The sequence below is a fragment of the Anabrus simplex genome, chromosome 1 (genome assembly GCF_040414725.1).
Source record: "Anabrus simplex isolate iqAnaSimp1 chromosome 1, ASM4041472v1, whole genome shotgun sequence".
NCBI classification, from domain to species: Eukaryota; Metazoa; Arthropoda; class Insecta; order Orthoptera; family Tettigoniidae; genus Anabrus; species Anabrus simplex.
This window is the reverse complement of record NC_090265.1, coordinates 605,763,414-605,782,445: the sequence shown is the minus strand read 5'-3', so window position 1 is coordinate 605,782,445 and position 19,032 is coordinate 605,763,414. Positions and strand designations below refer to the sequence as shown.

The 19,032-nt window shown below is 42.0% G+C and overlaps 1 protein-coding gene across 1 annotated transcript in view; it reads left to right on the top strand.

Annotated features, from left to right (window-relative positions):
* The window catches only part of LOC136857197 (TGF-beta-activated kinase 1 and MAP3K7-binding protein 2), a 517,262-nt gene extending 502,968 nt beyond the window's left edge, over nucleotides 1-14,294 (top strand). Inside the window, exon 8 of the mRNA XM_067135661.2 lies at nucleotides 14,185-14,294. Within this exon, the coding sequence (XP_066991762.2) occupies nucleotides 14,185-14,240 (56 nt within the window). The 3' untranslated portion in view covers nucleotides 14,241-14,294. The remainder of the gene's footprint in view (nucleotides 1-14,184) is intronic.
* Nucleotides 14,295-19,032: the final 4,738 nt, after the last annotated feature.

Below are 19,032 nucleotides of genomic sequence, written 5' to 3'. Positions count from 1 at the left end.
TCCAATTTCATTTTAAAACCCTTTCCGGATCTGTTTCTACATCCATAAGCATAACGGCCTGGCGTAATTTTCTTCAAAACTCAGACCTCAGAAATACGTAAATTCACACACATTTCGAAACTAATAATACTAAATGATCTTCCACGTTTAATAAAAACATATTTTCGGTTGTATTACGGTTAAAACAGGTAGGCTGTAATTCGCTGAAATTTCATTAAGAGTGATCTTAGTGTGTGCGGAACACATGCGTTTAAATCAGCTGACGGAACATTTGGCTAAAACATGGCGGAGCCAATCAGAATGAAGCACACGTTGGCCACAATGTACATATAGAGTCACTGTAGATTTCTCTAGAGCTGAGCTTTTAAAATTAATTTTGTCGGGCGAGCACCAGTTGTGAGTCCGCCTCGGTGGTGTAGTGGTTAGTGTGTTTAGCTGCCATCCCCGGAGGCCCGGCTCTGCCACGAAATTCGAAAAGTGGAGTCCATTCAACTTCGGGAGGTCAACTGAGTAGAGGATGGTTCGATTCCCACCTCAGCCATTCTCGATGTGATTTTCCGTGGTTTCCAACTTCTCCTAAAGGAAAATGCTGGGATGGTATCTAACTTAAGGCCACGGCCGCTTCCCTTCCGATCTTCCCATTCCCCCACAAGGCACGCGAGGTCTCCTGGACGAGGTACTGGTACTCCACTCAGTTGTATCCACCGACCTAAAGTCCCACGCTCCAGGACACTGCCCTAGAGGCGGTAGAGGTGGGATCCCTCGCCAAGATCGAGGGAAAAACCAACCCTGGCGGGTAAACGGATTAAGAAAGTTTTATTTTTTAGAATTTCCTTTACGTCGCACTGACACAGGTAGCCTAGGTCTTATGACGACGATGGGATAGGAAAGGCCTAGGAGTGGGGAGGATGCGACCGTGACCTTAGTTAAGGTAAGACCGAGCTCGATAGCTGCTGTAGCTTAAGTGCGGCCAGTATCCAGTAATCGGGAGATAGTGGGTTCGAACCCCACTGTCGGCAGCCCTGAAGATGGTCTTCCGTGGTTTCCGCTTTTCACACCAGGCAAATGCTGGGGCTGTACCTTAATTAAGGCCACGGACGATTCCTTCCTGTTCCTAGCCCATTCCTATCCCATCGTCGCCATAAGACATATCTGTGTCGGTGCGACGTAAAGCAGAATAGAAAAAAAGGTAAGCCCCAGCATTTGCCTGGTGTGAAAATGGGAAACCACGGAAAACCATCTTCAGGACTGCCGACAGTGAGCTTCGAACCCACTATCTCTCTAATGCAAGCTGAAAACTACGTGACCCAAGCCGCACCCTTTACCGCTCTTCAAATATCCGACTACCTCTGCCGAGTTTGAAATCGCGATCTTGTGGTCCGGAGATTAACACTCTACCACTGGTCTACAGGGGGAATTCAATGAATATTAGGAATAATTAATAGGCTGGGAAAGTCCTGGTCGCTCTTTGATTAGGTTCTATAATAATCATTGTATGTAACTAATGAGACACTTTTTTGCGGGTCCAAACATGTCAAATGTCAAACGTAAAACGACAACTAAAATAAAACGGAATATTATATTTGTCTCACTTCTCCAAGGACTTACAAAAGACATCGAACCTCTCAAACTATTATTAGGGCACTTGTGGTGCGTGGGGGGTTGGTGCATGTTGACGCTATGCGAATGACTCATTGGACTGTCTCCAAGTATAATATTAGTTAGAAAGAGCTTATTTACCCGAAATACTACTGCGAGGTGTAACCTCTGTGGCTCAGGGGCAGCGCATTGGCCTCTTACTGCTGGGTACCGTGGTTCAAACTCCGGTCACTCCATGTGAGATTTGTGCTGGACAAAGCGGAGGCGCGACAGGATTTTCACCGGGTACTCCGGTTTTCCCTGTCATCTTTCATTCCAGCAACACTCTCCAGTGTCATTTTATTTCATCTGCCATTCATTAATCATTGCCCCAGAGGAGTGCGACAGGTTTCGGCAGCCGGCACAATTCCTATCTTCGCCGCTAGATGGAGGCTTCAATCATTCCATTCCTGACCCGGTCGAATGACTAGAAACAAGCTGTGTTTTCTTATTTTCATTTTCACTACTGCGAGAAGAAAAATATACCTTGATAATAATCAACATGGATTTCAAACATTTTTTCTTTTCATTCGGTCATTCTCAGCAATACCAAGATTGTCCTTAAATTGTGTTATATCACTGCATGATCTCATAGAAAAGGAAGATTACCGAGTGTCCTATTGTGTGCTACAGGCACTAGACAGGCTGGCCTCTGTTATTATCCAGCTCTCTCAATTAATCTTATGGACTGGGGATGACTTGCGCACAGATCGGGACTGGGGTCACCAATCCAGCCAAAGAGATACAGGTGCATGTAGTTCGTAAAAGGTTGCCGCATCGTTTTCTCTCTGCCAGAGGTTCTCAATTGAAAGGATCGCAGACACTGTTAAGAAAAAATACCAAGGAAACGATAAAACACTGATACTGTGGATTCGGAGGTTAGACTCTAGAATCTTCGAGCAGTTCTCTGTTATAAGAGTTCATCCGCATGTGAGGAGAAAATTTATTAAAGAAGACCCTCAACGTTATTAAGTCACGTTTAGAGCAACTGCCCTTGCAGCTAACGGTGACGAAACTAACATGTGGATAGGAATCCATTTGCTCGTAGGCTATCAATTAGCCTCTCTCTAAGGCTACAAGAAGATGAAACTCTGACAAAACTTTTAACTGACAGTCCATTTAAAGGACAGTTTTCACAATTACAACCAACCTTGGGGGTCTGTGGATCTGAACCCCTCCCAGAGCCTAATAATAATAATAATAATAATAATAATAATAATAATAATAATAATAATAATAATAATAATAATAATAATAATAATAATAATAATAATAATAATAATAATAATAATAATAATAATAATAATAATAATAATAATAATAATAATAATAATAATAATAATAATAATAATAATAATAATAATAATAATAATAATAATAATAATAATAATAATAATAATAATTGTACCGGGCGGTACACCTCCACGCCGCTAATTTAAAATGTGCGCCAGTTGAAACTCCTCTGCTGGAGGAAGTCTGAACTTTATCTACGGTATTAATTTTCTACTTTCTCAGAAGATGTCACTACCTGGAAATTTTGGAGTTTTTGAACTGTGTCATTTTCGACGTATTTTTGTTTTGCTTGTAGTAAGAAGTGTGAACTTTCTCTTCTAGAGGACACTACTGAAAAACTACAATGGTGCACCCTAGTGCGATGTGAAAGAACTATTTTTTTGGAGAAATTTTTATTTCAAAAGTTTGTTTCTTGTTAAATTTCTTTCTGTTATTGTTTAAGTTGGCTGTATACCCCTCTCTTTCCCCTTGTTTTGTATTTAGCCAATCCCGAATTTCTTTAATTAATTTCTGACCAATCTGATGTATCTTCCCCCAACTTGAATATGTTGCTGTACCCTACCCAATAAAGTGATTGTGGGCGGGTGTTTTCTTCCCTAAAACGCCTCGAACTTTCCGCGAGAGTATATAAACTGCTGATTTTTGGGTCTCTGCGCCACTTCTGTACCATCTCTCAGTGTGTAAAGTACATAGCAGCGGGCGGGTAGCGCCTCTTTCTTCGGCAGCGGTCAACAACAAGGTAATGGCCGATTAATAACTTCTTTCCTTGCTAGCTCAGCAGTTTAACTCTCGGGGCGGGTCCGAAGTTTTTCCATAATGTAACCTTCCTTAAAATGTAAAGACCTTTGGTATCTATTCTATCTTTAAACTACATATCGGGATAGAGAGTGCTTAACCCTCTCGAGCCCCCACTCATATTGTTTTGAGGTGAACTTATTTTTCTCAACCTATTCTTCTTTAACGTAATGTAAATTGTTTCTTTCTTAAGTCACCTCTTTAGTATGGGATTAGTCCTTGATTTAACGGCCTAGTGCCAAGTAGGTTTTAAACAAAGAGTATTAGGAGCGCAAGTTCGCCTCCTCTCAAATTGTTATTTTATAGGTCATGTAATTAATCTTTTCTCACTTAATAGACCTCAGTAGGTTGGGTATTTTACCCCTGTGTCTATGTCCTGAGAGGACAACTTGAAGGTGGAGTTTGGTGTGGCCTTTCAGAGGCTTAAAGTTTGAGAGCGAGTAGCTCTTTCTTGAAAATTGAGTGTTGTATGCCTCGAGGAAGCTTTTCTGTGTAATTTGGAGCAAGTGCTCCTGAGCATGAATGGGGTTTTCTGCCCTCTGTTAAAACTTATTTTGAAGTAAGGTTGGGCTGATTGCCCAAGCATTGTGAAGTCGGTGCGCGAAGCCCAAATCCAGTAAATTGTGTAACTACATTTTGTTGACTTGCTACTCTGTACCTGCCATGCTTGTTATTTTCTTATTTTGAAAAGAAAATATAACCTTGTTAATTTTACATGAACTCTAATTTCGTAGCTTGAGACCCGTTCACACCCGCACCTTCTTTCACGCATAACTACCACAAAAACACGGTAACAAGTGGTAGCAGAGCGTGGTTGAATGGGTCTCAATTTAGCCCCTTTTGACGGCTAAACATTGTTTTGTTCCGAACTCTAACCATTTTCTCAGTTGCTGGAATTTTTTGAGTTTTTCAAAATTGTTCTGTCATCATGCCCGGCCCTCGCGATGTTCTCCATCTTAACTATTTGCGCAAAGAGGAGTTGATCTATGAGTTAACTATCAGAAATGTGCAATCTGGAGGCACGGTTGCGATAGACACCAACAAGCTTAGAGAGTCCCTTGATTTGCCCATTTCCATCCCCAATTTGGGAGAGAAAGAAATTGACGACTCTCTTTCCACGATCACCGAGAATACTACTGGGCTAGCATCGGTAGTTAGTTTTTTTGACGAAAATGATCCTTCTCCTAATCAAATTAAGCGTGTGCAAGCCAGGCTATATCATTTTTCAAATAGAGTTAACGATCTGTTGTCTCTGAAGTTGAATGACGTTCAGAGGAAGGAAGCTAGTACGTTGCTTGAAAGTATTTCTGAATTATCTAGCAAGGTCACTCAATTGTTAACTGGGGAAGTTCCTCCCAAAATTGATCAACCCACCACGATGAATGTAGGTAGCGAGGAAGAGCCTCCTAAGGGAGAAGCCAATAGGATAACCGTTGCCGCTCACTATCTCTGCCCCATTGGACAACGAGTCTGAACGCCGTGCATCGTTGAGTAATATACGTTCTGAATTAACTTCCTTGCCATTGAAACCTTTACCTACTATGTCACCCGGGTTTAGCAGCTTGCCTCATCCATTGGCAATGTTGCTCAGAGGTATCTCTAAGTTTTCCGTTAATACCACCAGTGACGTAATTTCATTTTTAAGATTTTTAGTTGAATTTCAGGATCATGCTCTTGTGTTTTCTCTTTCTGCATGTCAAATTTTGCAAATTATCTATCCCTATGCAATAGGTATTCTCTCAGACAAAATAGTTAGAGCCATTGCCGAGCAATCATCGATTGAAGACTTCCACGCCCACTTGCTAGCTAACTTCATCCCGGCCAGGGCAAGGTCCTCCCTTATTCAGAAGTACTATTATCGGGTACAGCGCTTGGATGAAAACTTGGCAGATTTCATCCAAGATATTAAGTTCTATACTAGGGTGTTTGCTCTTCACTTCCCTGAGGATCAGATTGTACAAGCTATTGTGGAAGGAATTTCACCATCCTATAGGTCATATTTGTGTTTCGCGGCGTGCCCGCAAACCTTCTCTGAACTTGAAGCATTGGCCGTCTCAGCGGAAGGAGTTAGATACGCCGACTCCTTGCGTGTCGCGAAAGAACCCCCTCCCTCTTTTAGTAATCTTCGGCCTCCACCTCGCCGACCAGTCACACCCCGTAAATGTTATGCTTGCGGGTCGCCCGACCATCTGCGCAATAAGTGTCCACTGATCAAGCCGAGTGGGACAAGGAATGGGGCCGGTTCATCACAAGGCTGTTTTAAATGTGGGGCTTTCTCACATATCGCCAAAAATTGCCCAAATTCAAATAGCACCCCCTCCTGCTCAACTTCTGGTGCAAACTCCACCAATGCCAATAATAAAAAATGACTAGTGGCTTCGGCTGAGTCGACTAATCCCTCTTCCCGAGGCTCAGCCCCTGGTAAACAGGTCGTAAATTCAGGGAATGTTCAATCTGCAAATCTATCTTTTGAATGCCCCAAAGAATGTCTTCGGATTGCGGCGGATACCCCCGCACCTGTTCCTTTCCTTAAGATTGAGTTAAATAACGAGCCTATAACAGCTCTATTAGATTCAGGCAGTGTTTGTTCAATTATTTCGGACCAATGGTATTCAAAATTGCAATCTGTTTGTAAACTACCTGACTATGTCTCTTCTCCTGTTCAATATGTTTCGGCTAATTCATCTCCATTGGAAATCCTAGGTTCTGTAAATGTCAAAATTCGTATTTTTAAATTTACATGGAAAATCAAATTGTTTGTGGCTAAGCACTTGTCTTGCCCCATTATATTGGGAGCTGACTTCATTTCTTACACTGGTCTTGTGCTCGATCTCCAGAGTAGGTCGTGCACATTCAAATTTGCGTCCAATTGTAAAATTCCCTTGTTAAAGTGTAATTCTGTATCATGTTCATCTATTTCGCCTACCCAGGATGAGATGTTGTTAGACCTTAGACATCTACCTGAGGAGCAGGCTGATAGTATTCGTAAATTATGTCAGTCATTTCCAGAGGTGTTCTCTGATACTCTTGGTGTTACTGACCTTATTGAATACAAAATTGAGGTCACGGATTCGATTCCTGTCCGTTTTCCACCATATAGGCTATCTCCACCTAAAATGAAGGCATTGAAAGAAATCATCGATCAAATGTTGAAGGATGGTATTATTAGGCCCTCTAAGTCGGCGTATTCTTCGCCTATTTTTCTAGTCCCGAAACCCCAAGGAGGCTTCAGGCCTGTAATTGATTATAGGGCTCTCAATCGGAAGGTGGTGTTGCAATCCGTGCCCCTTCCTGACCTTCATGCTTGTTTTTCATGGTTTCGTAAGGCCAAGTTCTTTACTATCTTGGACTTGAATCAGGCCTATAATCAAATTCCCCTTGCCGAAGAGTCTAAACATCTTACAGCGTTTGCCACGGACTGGAACTTATACGAATACAACCGCGTGCCTTTCGGGCTCCCCACGGGAGCAGCTGTACTCACTAGGCTGCTAGATAGGGTCTTCTCCGACATCAAATTTGAGTACTTGTATCACTACTTGGATGATGTCGTCGTATTTTCGGAGACCTTTGAGGAACATCTAGATCATCTGCGAGAAGTTCTCAATCGCCTTCGTAAGGCTGGGTTAACTGTCAAGTTGTCCAAGGTGGCCTTTGCTAAGCCCTCTATGTCATTCCTAGGGCATATTGTGTCACCTGAGGGTGTTGCCGTCGATCATTCCAGAACACAGGCCATCCGTGATTTTAAACCTCCCAAGGACGTTAAAGGTATCGCCAGATTCATTGGTATGGTCAATTTCTTCAGGAAGTTTATTCCTAACTTCGCTAATAGAGCGGCGCCCTTAAACCTTCTTCGTAGGAAAGGCATCAAATTCGAGTGGGGACCTTCTCAACAAGCCGCTTTTGAAGATCTTAAATTAGCTCTCTGTAATGCCCCTGTACTTGCTATGCCTGATTTCTCGAAGAAATTCATCGTCCAAACCGACGCGTCGTCGTCAGCAGTAGCTGCAGTCCTTCTTCAAGAGACTGAACTAGGGAGGCGACCCATCGCCTATGCATCTAGGACTCTATCGGCTCAAGAAGCCAAGTATTCTATCTATGAGCTCGAAGGGTTGGCAGTCTTATTTGCCTTAGAGAAGTTCCGTCTCTATCTGGAACATGTCAAATTCGACCTGGAGACAGATAATCAAGCCTTAAGCTGGGTCTTAGGTAGGCCGCGTCGTACTGGTCGTATAGCCCGTTGGGCCATCCGTATTTCTGCCTTCCAATTCGATGTCCGGCATATCAGAGGTACCGAAAATGTTGTTGCTGATGGACTCAGCCGTATGTTTTCCAACGACGTTGAGAACCATGAACCGGTCGATAGTTCATCTCCTCCCGAGTCCATGCTATCTGATGTTAATGCCATCTTAACAGATGCTCCCATGCTCTTTAGGGATATCGAGAAATACCAACGTGAAGATCCGAGGCTGGCTCCGATAATGGAAACCCTTTCTTCTGGGGAACATGTTGTCCCTTATGTTCTGAGGAATGGTGTTTTATGTTGCCCATCGAGGCATGATAAGATGATGAAAGTTGTCGTTCCAGCTGTTCTTGTACCTATGATCTTCAAGTATTATCATGAGACCCCATTAGGAGGGCATCTTGGTATCTTTAAAACTCGTGAAAAGATTCGTGAAAGGTTCATCTGGAAGGGTATGGACGGTGAAATCCGTGAACTAGTAAAAGCTTGTAAATCTTGTTTGCTCAGTAAACCAACCATGTCTACCAAGGTAGGCCTTCTGTCTTCGCATCAAGCGTCGCGCCCCATGGAACGCCTGTATATTGATTATGTAGGACCCTTCCCCCAGTCAAAGGGAAATGCCAACAAGTTCATCTTTGTATGCGTAGATGGTTTCACAAGATTTTCCTGGTTATTTCCGACTAAGCTGGCTACCGCTCAGTCCACCATTACTTGCTTAAATTCTATTTTTGCCTCTTTTGGTCCGTGCCAATATATTGTGTCTGATAATGCTAAGGCGCTCACATCAAATCTTTTTCGTAAATTCTGTTTTGACTTGTCCATCTCTCATGTAACTACTTCTACTTATTACCCTCAACCATCTCTGGCTGAACGGGTTAACCGTAATCTCAGGTCCGCGCTTATTGCCTATCATCATGAAGATCATTCCAGGTGGGACACGTCCCTGCATTGGTTAGCTTTTGCTTTGAATTCGGCGGTTCATGAATCACATAAATTTACTCCAGCCTCTTTGATGTTCAAGTTTGTTCCCAACACGCCGCTCTCTAACCTCTGGTCCCTGAGTGACATTCTACCTGAGACAATAGATCCGGACAACATTATAGATCTTTGGAAGAAGGCTAAAGCCAATCTTACAGTGTCTCATGAAAAGGTTAGGGAAAGGTATGATCGTGGACGGAGACCCACCCCTTTGAAGGTAGGTGACCAAGTTATGGTCAAGAATTTTGTTCCCGCGGGCAAGCTTGCCCCCAGATTCCATGGGCCGTGTGTCATTCTCGATTTTCTTACGCCGGTTACGTTGTTATTAAGCAATCCAGCCACCGAGAGGATATTTAGGGTTCACTTGTCGCAGGTGAAACCTGTATAATTTCTGTGCTAACTTGCCTCATATTATCTTGAAAGGAATATGAAGGTTATATATATATATATTTTTTTTTTGAGTTTCACTTTTAAGGCCTTTTGCCCCTTCTATAGTATTTTGTTTTATATGTAAGCATTTTTGTGAAACCTGCCCCGAACCGTTAAACTGCCATCCTGTCCTTGCCACGGCCATTACCACGCTCCCGTCTCCTGCTCCACTCTACACAGTGGCTTAATTAATGCCATGGATATCTGCACGCCGCTGGCCCCTCAACCTCTCCACAAGCCTGTGCCCTCAGAAAGGATGATGGTCCAACAAATTCTGCCGCCTAGTTTTAATGTTTCAGTGCCCCCGCAGCCGCGCGGCGCCGTGCCGCGACTGGGATAGAGGAAGGGCCCCCTTGACCCCAGCGAGGACGACATGTGCACGGCGAGCCGGAGCTCTCCTCCCGGCCAAGGCTGATGTGCGGCGCACGACCTACTACTTGCCCGCAGCCTGTATATGTTCACCGCGGGCGCGGCGTGCTTCAACACCACTGCTCCCCTCATAGTGCGGGCGAGCGGTATCTCAGGGTACTTGTGGGGTCCGAGCGCCCGCCTTTGGACGCAAGCCGCAACGGCCGCTCTGGCCATCCAACTTAATCAACATCAACTACATGGACAGTTACTATCAGCAATTACTATACCTGAGAATTCAACAACAATATCTGGTGGACTTAGAAAATTTTTCCTCAACTTTAAAACTAAAGTTTTCCTTCTGAATTCAACTTCTACAAACATAAAGACTTTACTTCGCCAGTCACAACAAAAATTTTGAAACTGAATCAAACCACATTAAGGAAATCCTATAAATACTTCTGCAATTAATCTCCATATCAACATCAAAACTTGGACCTTGTTTCCAAACAAATTGCATGTGTCACCCCTGGAGGAACTTTTGGGGGGGGGGGGAGGTCTGTACCGGGCGGTACACCTCCACGCCGCTAATTTAAAATGTGCGCCAGTTGAAACTCCTCTGCTGGAGGAAGTCTGAACTTTATCTACGGTATTAATTTTCTACTTTTTCAGAAGATGTCACTACCTGGAAATTTTGGAGTTTTTGAACTGTGTCATTTTCGACGTATTTTTGTTTTGCTTGTAGTAAGAAGTGTGAACTTTCTCTTCTAGAGGACACTACTGAAAAACTACAATGGTGCACCCTAGTGCGATGTGAAAGAACTATTTTTTGGAGAAATTTTTATTTCAAAAGTTTGTTTCTTGTTAAATTTCTTTCTGTTATTGTTTAAGTTGGCTGTATACCCCTCTCTTTCCCCTTGTTTTGTATTTAGCCAATCCCGAATTTCTTTAATTAATTTCTGACCAATCTGATGTATCTTCCCCCAACTTGAATATGTTGCTGTACCCTACCCAATAAAGTGATTGTGGGCGGGTGTTTTCTTCCCTAAAACGCCTCGAACTTTCCGCGAGAGTATATAAACTGCTGATTTTTGGGTCTCTGCGCCACTTCTGTACCATCTCTCAGTGTGTAAAGTACATAGCAGCGGGCGGGTAGCGCCTCTTTCTTCGGCAGCGGTCAACAACAAGGTAATGGCCGATTAATAACTTCTTTCCTTGCTAGCTCAGCAGTTTAACTCTCGGGGCGGGTCCGAAGTTTTTCCATAATATAACCTTCCTTAAAATGTAAAGACCTTTGGTATCTATTCTATCTTTAAACTACATATCGGGATAGAGAGTGCTTAACCCTCTCGAGCTCCCACTCATATTGTTTTGAGGTGAACTTATTTTTCTCAACCTATTCTTCTTTAACGTAATGTAAATTGTTTCTTTCTTAAGTCACCTCTTTAGTATGGGATTAGCCCTTGTATTAACGGCCTAGTGCCAAGTAGGTTTTAAACAAAGAGTATTAGGAGCGCAAGTTCGCCTCCTCTCAAATTGTTATTTTAGAGGTCATGTAATTAATCTTTTCTCACTTAATAGACCTCAGTAGGTTGGGTATTTTACCCCTGTGTCTATGTCCTGAGAGGACAACTTGAAGGTGGAGTTTGGTGTGGCCTTTCAGAGGCTTAAAGTTTGAGAGCGAGTAGCTCTTTCTTGAAAATTGAGTGTTGTATGTCTCGAGGAGGCTTTTCTGTGTAATTTGGAGCAAGTGCTCCTGAGCACGAATGGGGTTTTCTGCCCTCTGTTAAAACTTATTTTGAAGTAAGGTTGGGCTGATTGCCCAAGCATTGTGAAGTCGGTGCGCGAAGCCCAAATCCAGTAAATTGTGTAACTACATTTTGTTGACTTGCTACTCTGTACCTGCCATGCTTGTTATTTTCTTATTTTGAAAAGAAAATATAACCTTGTTAATTTTACATGAACTCTAATTTCGTAGCTTGAGACCCGTTCACACCCGCACCTTCTTTCACGCATAACTACCACAAAAACACGGTAACAATAATAATAATAAAGAATTCTAATTATTATTTAAATAAGCATCGCAAAAATTGTTGAATATTGTACACAATGAAATTTAAAAATTAACATTTAGAAACTAAATTAATGAGATGTGAAAAGGACAAGAAACTACAGAAAGAAAAAAGGTGCTGGACAGAAGGTGCAGAATTAGAGGTAGTCAATAAAATAAGGCAAGAAAAAATTAAAGGACTGGCGGGTTTATATAGCACGAGATGTTTGGTGAGAACGATGTCAAATACTGATTTTAAATTTTGAAAAATGTTCTAAATTCGCTTTTAAAATCCAGAGCATTGTACGGGACAGAAATATGGGGCACTGAAGGAGGAAGCACAGAACTAGAGGCAATAGTGATAACAAGTTCTGAAAAATAATAATGGGTAGAGGCACCAGTTTGTGTTGAAAAGTTACGCCTAATTTCGTCATGATTAAACAATTTTTTTTGGTATATATTTCGCTATTTTTATTTCATTTCATCACTAACTTCGCTACATGTTATTTCCAATTTTCAGAAAATAAAAGCTAAACCAAAAGATAGTTGACAGCATATTTTCAGTAAAATATCGTATTTTACTTTTACATATGTACAAGAATTATGAGCTTTATTCTTCTGCTGAAAACACACATTACGTATGTCAAAGCATGTATGTTTGGAGAAATGCTATTCTGCCATTTTGAGAGGCAGGACCCAGCTACGTACATAATTTATACATCAGTCTAATAAAGAAATAGATACCATGAGCTGTTCTCCTGTCACACATTATATATACAATTGGCTTTATGTCGCACCGACACAGATAGGTCTTATGGCGACGATGGAATAGGAAAGGGCTAGGAGTGAGAAGGAAGCGGCCATGGCCTTAATTAAGATATTTAAGGTACAGCGGGGCTGAGTGACTGATACGGTTGAGGCGGTGACCTTCTAACCCCAACCTGGCAGGTTCGATCCGGCTCAGTCTGGTGGTACTTGAAGGTGCTCAAATACGTCAGCCTCATGTCGGTAGATTTACTGGCACGTAAAAGAACTCCTGCGGGACTAAATTCCGGCACCTCGGCTTCCCCCAAAGCCGTAAAAAGAATCTGGTGCGACGGAAAGCTAATAATATTAATAATTAAGGTAGAGCCCCAGAATTTGCTTGGTGTGAAAAACATATTACAGTACGAGAAAAAGTAGCGATTTCGCGCTTTGCGAAGAACAGATGCCTTTAATAATGGAGCTACCAGAATGTACAGATAATAGTGGAGTTAGAATTTCATGTGAAGATATAGTATACAAACAGATATAGCTTAACGATAACTAAATATTGGTTAAGATTAGAGAAGGGAAACAGGAGGAAAATATTGAATTTAGCATGCCAATATCAGATGAAACACACGATGGTAACTGCTTAACCAAGGTGAAAAGGATGCAAGATAGAATAGGAATGGGAGGCTACTGCGATAAAGAGATTCTGAATGAAGAAAATAAGCCGAGTAAGCAAGTGACTATTCGAGTGAAGGATAATGAGAAACAGATGATCATCTCAGAATTATTATTATTATTATTTTTTGCTAGTGGCTTTACGTCGCACCGACACAGATAGGTCTTATGGCGACGATGGGACAGGAAATGGCTAGGAGTGGGAAGGAAGCGGTCTTGGTCTTAATTAAGGTACAGCCCCAGCATTTGCCTGGTGTAAAAATGGGAAACCACGGAAAACCATTTTCAGGGCTGCCGATAGTGGGGTTCGAACCTACTATCTCCAGAATACTGGATACTGTCCGCACTTAAGCGACTGCAGCTATCGAGCTCGGTCATCTCAGAACGTAGGACCAAAAGAACGTTACTGGAATTCCATGAAATTAGCAAAAAGTTGTCAATAAAGAAAGAAAATCTTCCGAAAAGAGAAGCAAGAGATATGGTATGGTGCTGAATGGGTATCTATAACAATAAGGGTCAAAGAGAGAAGATTGTTGTTTGTTAGGTGGAGAAATAATGGAAGAGGCACATCTGTTGAGAGTATGTGGGGAGACTAACTCACTTAGGATCAAATACCTGGGGAGCGATTACAAAGAAAAATTAGAAACACGGAAAGATGTTCATACAATTATTAAACAAAGAGTGGAGCGGACCGGGTAGGACAGCAATATCTTTTATATTAAAGATATTTATCAAATGAAAATAAGAGAAAATAAAGTAAGCACTAATAGAAATAATGAAGAGTAGGATACATATTGTCCTAGATTATGTAACACTGTTTAACATCTAGGACAAAAAATTAACAATTTGGAAAATGGGTGTAAACATTTATTAGGCTTAATTATAATCTTTAATGTAGTGATAGACAAACTAACTATAATAAGGAAAATCAAATGCATGTATCAATAAACAATTTGGATTGCAATACGTGATTATACTCTTCCAGTTTCAGGTAATCCGGAGCCAAGGGATGGGAGTATTCTACTCCGCCTACCACCTTAAAGTCAGCGGAACTCAAGGAAGACCAAAACAATGACGGCAGGATGCCATTAAGGCCAATATAAGAGTTATCCACCTAAAGCGAAATGCTATATGAATAGGTTGTTTTTAAAACCCCTAAGTCAAGAATCGTAAATTTGTGGGAAAATAAGAAAATCTGAATAATTAATTACGTGGATAACTTGTATATGCTTCTGCAATTTAAATATTGATTGAGAATGCCATGGAGTTATGTAATTTGTTTGTATAAATATTACAATTGTTGCTAGTGGTTTAAAAGTTCATGACTTACAGGATTTCAAAAATAAAGAATTTTTAAATTATAACATGGCTCATGCATTTTACAATAAGATGTGTAATTACAATATCCATCTAGAAAATTATTCACGTGTCAGCTAGTAAAAGATTTGCCAAAACTTATGCAAATTGTGTGTTTATGAAAGTACACACCGTAGAAATGATTTTGAAATGAACATCCTTTTTAACCAATCTCTCTGTCAGTGATACCGCAGTCATACACGGTTTTCCAGAATCTTTGAATTTTCATTTTATTCGCTATTAGTCTTTCTATTTTCTTTTAAATCCTACATTTTCTTCGTGTTAATTGGAAGATTCTGTTTGCGCGCTCTTTTTTTTCTGGCATCACAGTTGTACTGCGAGTACTGTTAAGAAGCCTGAGGTCGTAGCTTGCAACACCATCAATGTACTGGCTAGTATTATACCAAAGTGTTCCCTAGAATACCAGGTGTACGCATAAGTATTTTCCGGTTTCACTAAGAGATGGTGCCAGCGAACAGTACGCATCGTATGAATTTGAATTTGTTCGTGTGACATCAACCTACCAACACACACAAGTGAAGTCCGCCAAACACTAGCGTCTGTGTAGTATCGTTCAATGATCATGTCAACGTTTGTCCCTGAAAAAGAACATTTGCGGCACGCATTGCTTATCTTATTTAATCAAAAGAAAAAGGCTGAGGAAAGTCATCGTTTGCTGATAGAAACATGTTGTAAACATGCTCCATCGATTAGAACATGTGAGACATGGTTTCACCAAATCGCTTCGGCAAGAAGACCATGCTTTGTGTTTGGTGGGACCAGAACGGTGTTGTATATTATGAACTCTTGAAGCCCGGCGAAACCGTTAATGCACAACGCTATCGCCAATAAATGATTAGTTTAAATTACACATTGATCGAAATACGACCGGAATGGGCCAGAAAACATGGCAAAGTGATTTTGTAACACGACAATGCGCCCTCTCACACAGCAAAACCAGTGAAAGACACCTTGAAATCGCTTGGATGGGACATCCTTCCGCACCCGCCGTACTACCCCGATCTGGCGCCATGTGACTATCACCTCTTCGCATCAATGGGGTACGTGCTCTCAGAGCAGCACTTCAGCAATTTCGAGGAAGTGGAAAATGGTTCGACAAATGATTTGCCCCAAAAGACAAGCAGTTTTTCTGGCATGGTATTCATAACTTACCTGAAGGATGGGCGAAGTGTGTAGAAGCCGATGGCCAATATTTTGAATAAACAAAAAACGAATTTCCCTTAAAAATTACGTGTTTCCTTTACCACAAAACCCGGCAAAAAATGTTATACTGTGACAGCTGAAATGTTACTTTCTTATCTAGAGGCAATTCAATAGACAGGCCAGACTTCTTGAACAGTGGAGGCCATCGGATTTGTATTCAACAAGAGTTACGTTGAGAAACCCCGAAAATCAATTATTCAAAACCAGACCAGAAGTTCCCATTGTCCTCACATTCATTCTATTAATCAGAATTACGGGATTTTTTAAACATAGAATGATGTATCTATGTTGCAGCTTTCATTTTCTCTTATAACATGACAATGACGAAATGAGTCACTTAAGATTTTTTGAAAGTTGCTTTACGTCGCACCGACACAGATAGGTCTTATTGCGACGATGGGAAAGGAAAGGGCTGGGAGTTGAAAGGATGCGGCCGTGGTCTTAATGAAGGTTCAGCCCCAGAATTTGCCTGGTGTGAAAATGGGAAACCACGGAAAACCATCTCCAGGGCTGCCGACAGTGGGATTCGAACCTACTATCTCCCGGATACAAGCTCACAGCTGCGCGCCCCTAACCGCACGGCCAACTCACCCGGTACTAGGGATTTTAAAAATAACCTATTCTTTTTCGAACGTAGCAAATGGCTTTCCCTGATCCGTCAGGTGGACCCTACACCAGCAGGATAAACGCATGGATGATGAAGAAGAATCGTATGGCCACGGCTATCGTATGTAGGCATTTTAATTTTAACCCTTCTGGCTGCCTGGTCGTTAATTTCCACGTTCGGTTTTACTCCAGATCTAATAAGTAGATATAATGGACAGTTCTGCCGCCTCCTCCGCCTGCGGCTCCCAGGGGCCCGCTCCTCCTCCCGCGGGAAATTTGAATTTTGGCGCGAGATTTGAATTTGTAAACAAAGCCACGTGCTTTTTGACAGCTATCATCGACAACAACGCATAGCTAACCTCACTGCTGCCATCTTGACGGGCCTAAACCTCACTGCTGCCAACTTAACCTCACTAGCGCGAGATTTGAATTGGTAAACAAAACCACGTGCTTTTTTGACAGCCACATGCTTTTTGACAGGTGTCATCGACAACAACGCATCGCTAACCTCAGTGCTGCCATCTTGACGGGCCTAAACCTCAGTGCTACCAACTAAACCTTACTAGCGCGAGATTTGAATCAGTAAACAAAGCCACGTGCTTTTTTTGCAGCTGTCATCCACCATCTTTAATCAAGAGAGCACCGTGCTGCCCTCTTTAGCTATATATCTTTGAAATGTGGTGGCGGATAATTTGAAAAATGCTTTTTGACAGCAGCCATCTTTAATCAACAGAGCACCGTGCTGCACTATTTATGGCTACTATCTTAAGCACGTAGTAGCGGGCAATTACGTTAGCTGTCATCCGCCATCTTTAATCAACAGAGCATCGTGCTGCCCTCTTTAGCTACTTACCTTTGACATGTGGTGGTGGGTAATGTGCTTTTTTCGACAGCAGCCATCTTTAATCAACAGAGCGACGTGCTGCTCTCTTTAGCTACTTACTTTTGAGGCGGATAATTTGAAAAATGCTTTTCGACAGCAGCCTTTAATCTACAGAGCACCGTGCTGCTATACTTTTGAAATGTGGTGGTGGTGGTAATTGTTATCCGCCATCTTGCATCGCTAACCTTAGTGCTGCACTCTTTACGGTACTGCCTTTGAAATGTGTTAGCGATAATTTCCAAGTGCTTTTTTGACAAGCAGCTATCTTTAATTAACAGAGCATCGTGCTGCCACCTTTAGGACACTAAACTTTATTCTTTGACATGTGGTGGTAGGTAATGTGCTTTTTTGACAGCTATCATCCGTCATCTTTAATACCTTTGACATGTGGTGGTGGGTAATTTTACAGCGACCATCAAAAAAGCGCTAGCTAAATCCACATGTTTGCAACTTTACGCAGGCAATTTGTTAGGCGCTACTTTTTGTTTGACGGTCCCTATCCAACAGATCTGTTTTAGGATTCGAAGCAGAAGCAACTATAGTCTTAGGCGAATGCTACTCAGAATGACTTGCATCTGACATGCTCTTGTGCAAGCAAAACGGAAGTGACTTAGCAAAAAATAATTCCTTTTCCTGCTACGTCAGGAAGGACAACCGGTCGAATCCTGGTCCTTTGGGGTCAGGAATTGCATCCAACCGTAAAACAATGGTTCATGATGTAAGACACTAGATACTGTGATTTAAAATCCTAGAAGGGCATCCGGCTGTAAAACAGATTCTTTCGATTTAAAATCTTTGCAAAGAAGGACAACCGGCTGTAAAACAGATTCTTGTGATTTAAAATCTTGAGTCAGGAAGGGCATCCGGCTGTAAAACAAGTGCTTGCGACTTCAAATCGTGTGTCAGGAAGGGCATCCGGCTGTAAAACAGGACTAGGAGCGGGGGAAGCAGCTAGCTGCTTCCTAGTTCACGCGTTATGCCTTGCGAGTAGGTATATACTAGCACCGGGTTTCGAATAAGCAGACTCTAGAGTTCCTGAACAAGAAAAAATATCGGGGATGTGTTTTACTAAAACGTTGTATTAGAGTAAGCTTGAAGCAAGCCCACACACAAGCTACATCAGGCCGGTTAGCACGTAGACACACGGCATAGACAATGCCGTGATTGTCTGGTATGTATTAATAAGAATTTCATTACACCTGCATTGATCTAAAGCTGCGTTTACACTAGCGAAACTCCCTCGCGAAAGTCGCTCGGGTGAAACTTACTCGCTTCGAGTGAAATTTCGCACTACCCAAAACAGAGCGCAATTCAGAGCGAAAAATAGCTGGAGTGGGGCGAGCCGCCTTCGACAAGCCTGAACGCTTCTGTTCTTGTTTTGCAGCCAACATGGAAACTTGTTTTGTCCCTCCAGCCGCTGCAGCCGCGTTTTCCATCGTATCAATGTCATTTTAGATCAAGAAAGGGAAGAAGAAAAGTCGGCGCCCTCAACAATGGTGGAGCAAACAATTATTCCTTGGAAGAAGCCAATATGGAAACAGTCTTATGAGAGAAATGGTACAGGAACCCATTGATATTATTAAGAACTTCGTCCGCATGAGTACCCAAGATTTTGAACAACTCGTTTCACTGATCAGCAAAATGTTGAAAAACAAGACACAACATTCAGAGAAGTAGTAACAGTGAGACAAAGGTTGGCTGTCACACTGCGTTTCTTTGCAACTGGTGATTCGTACACAAGTTTGCAGTATTGATTTAAAATAT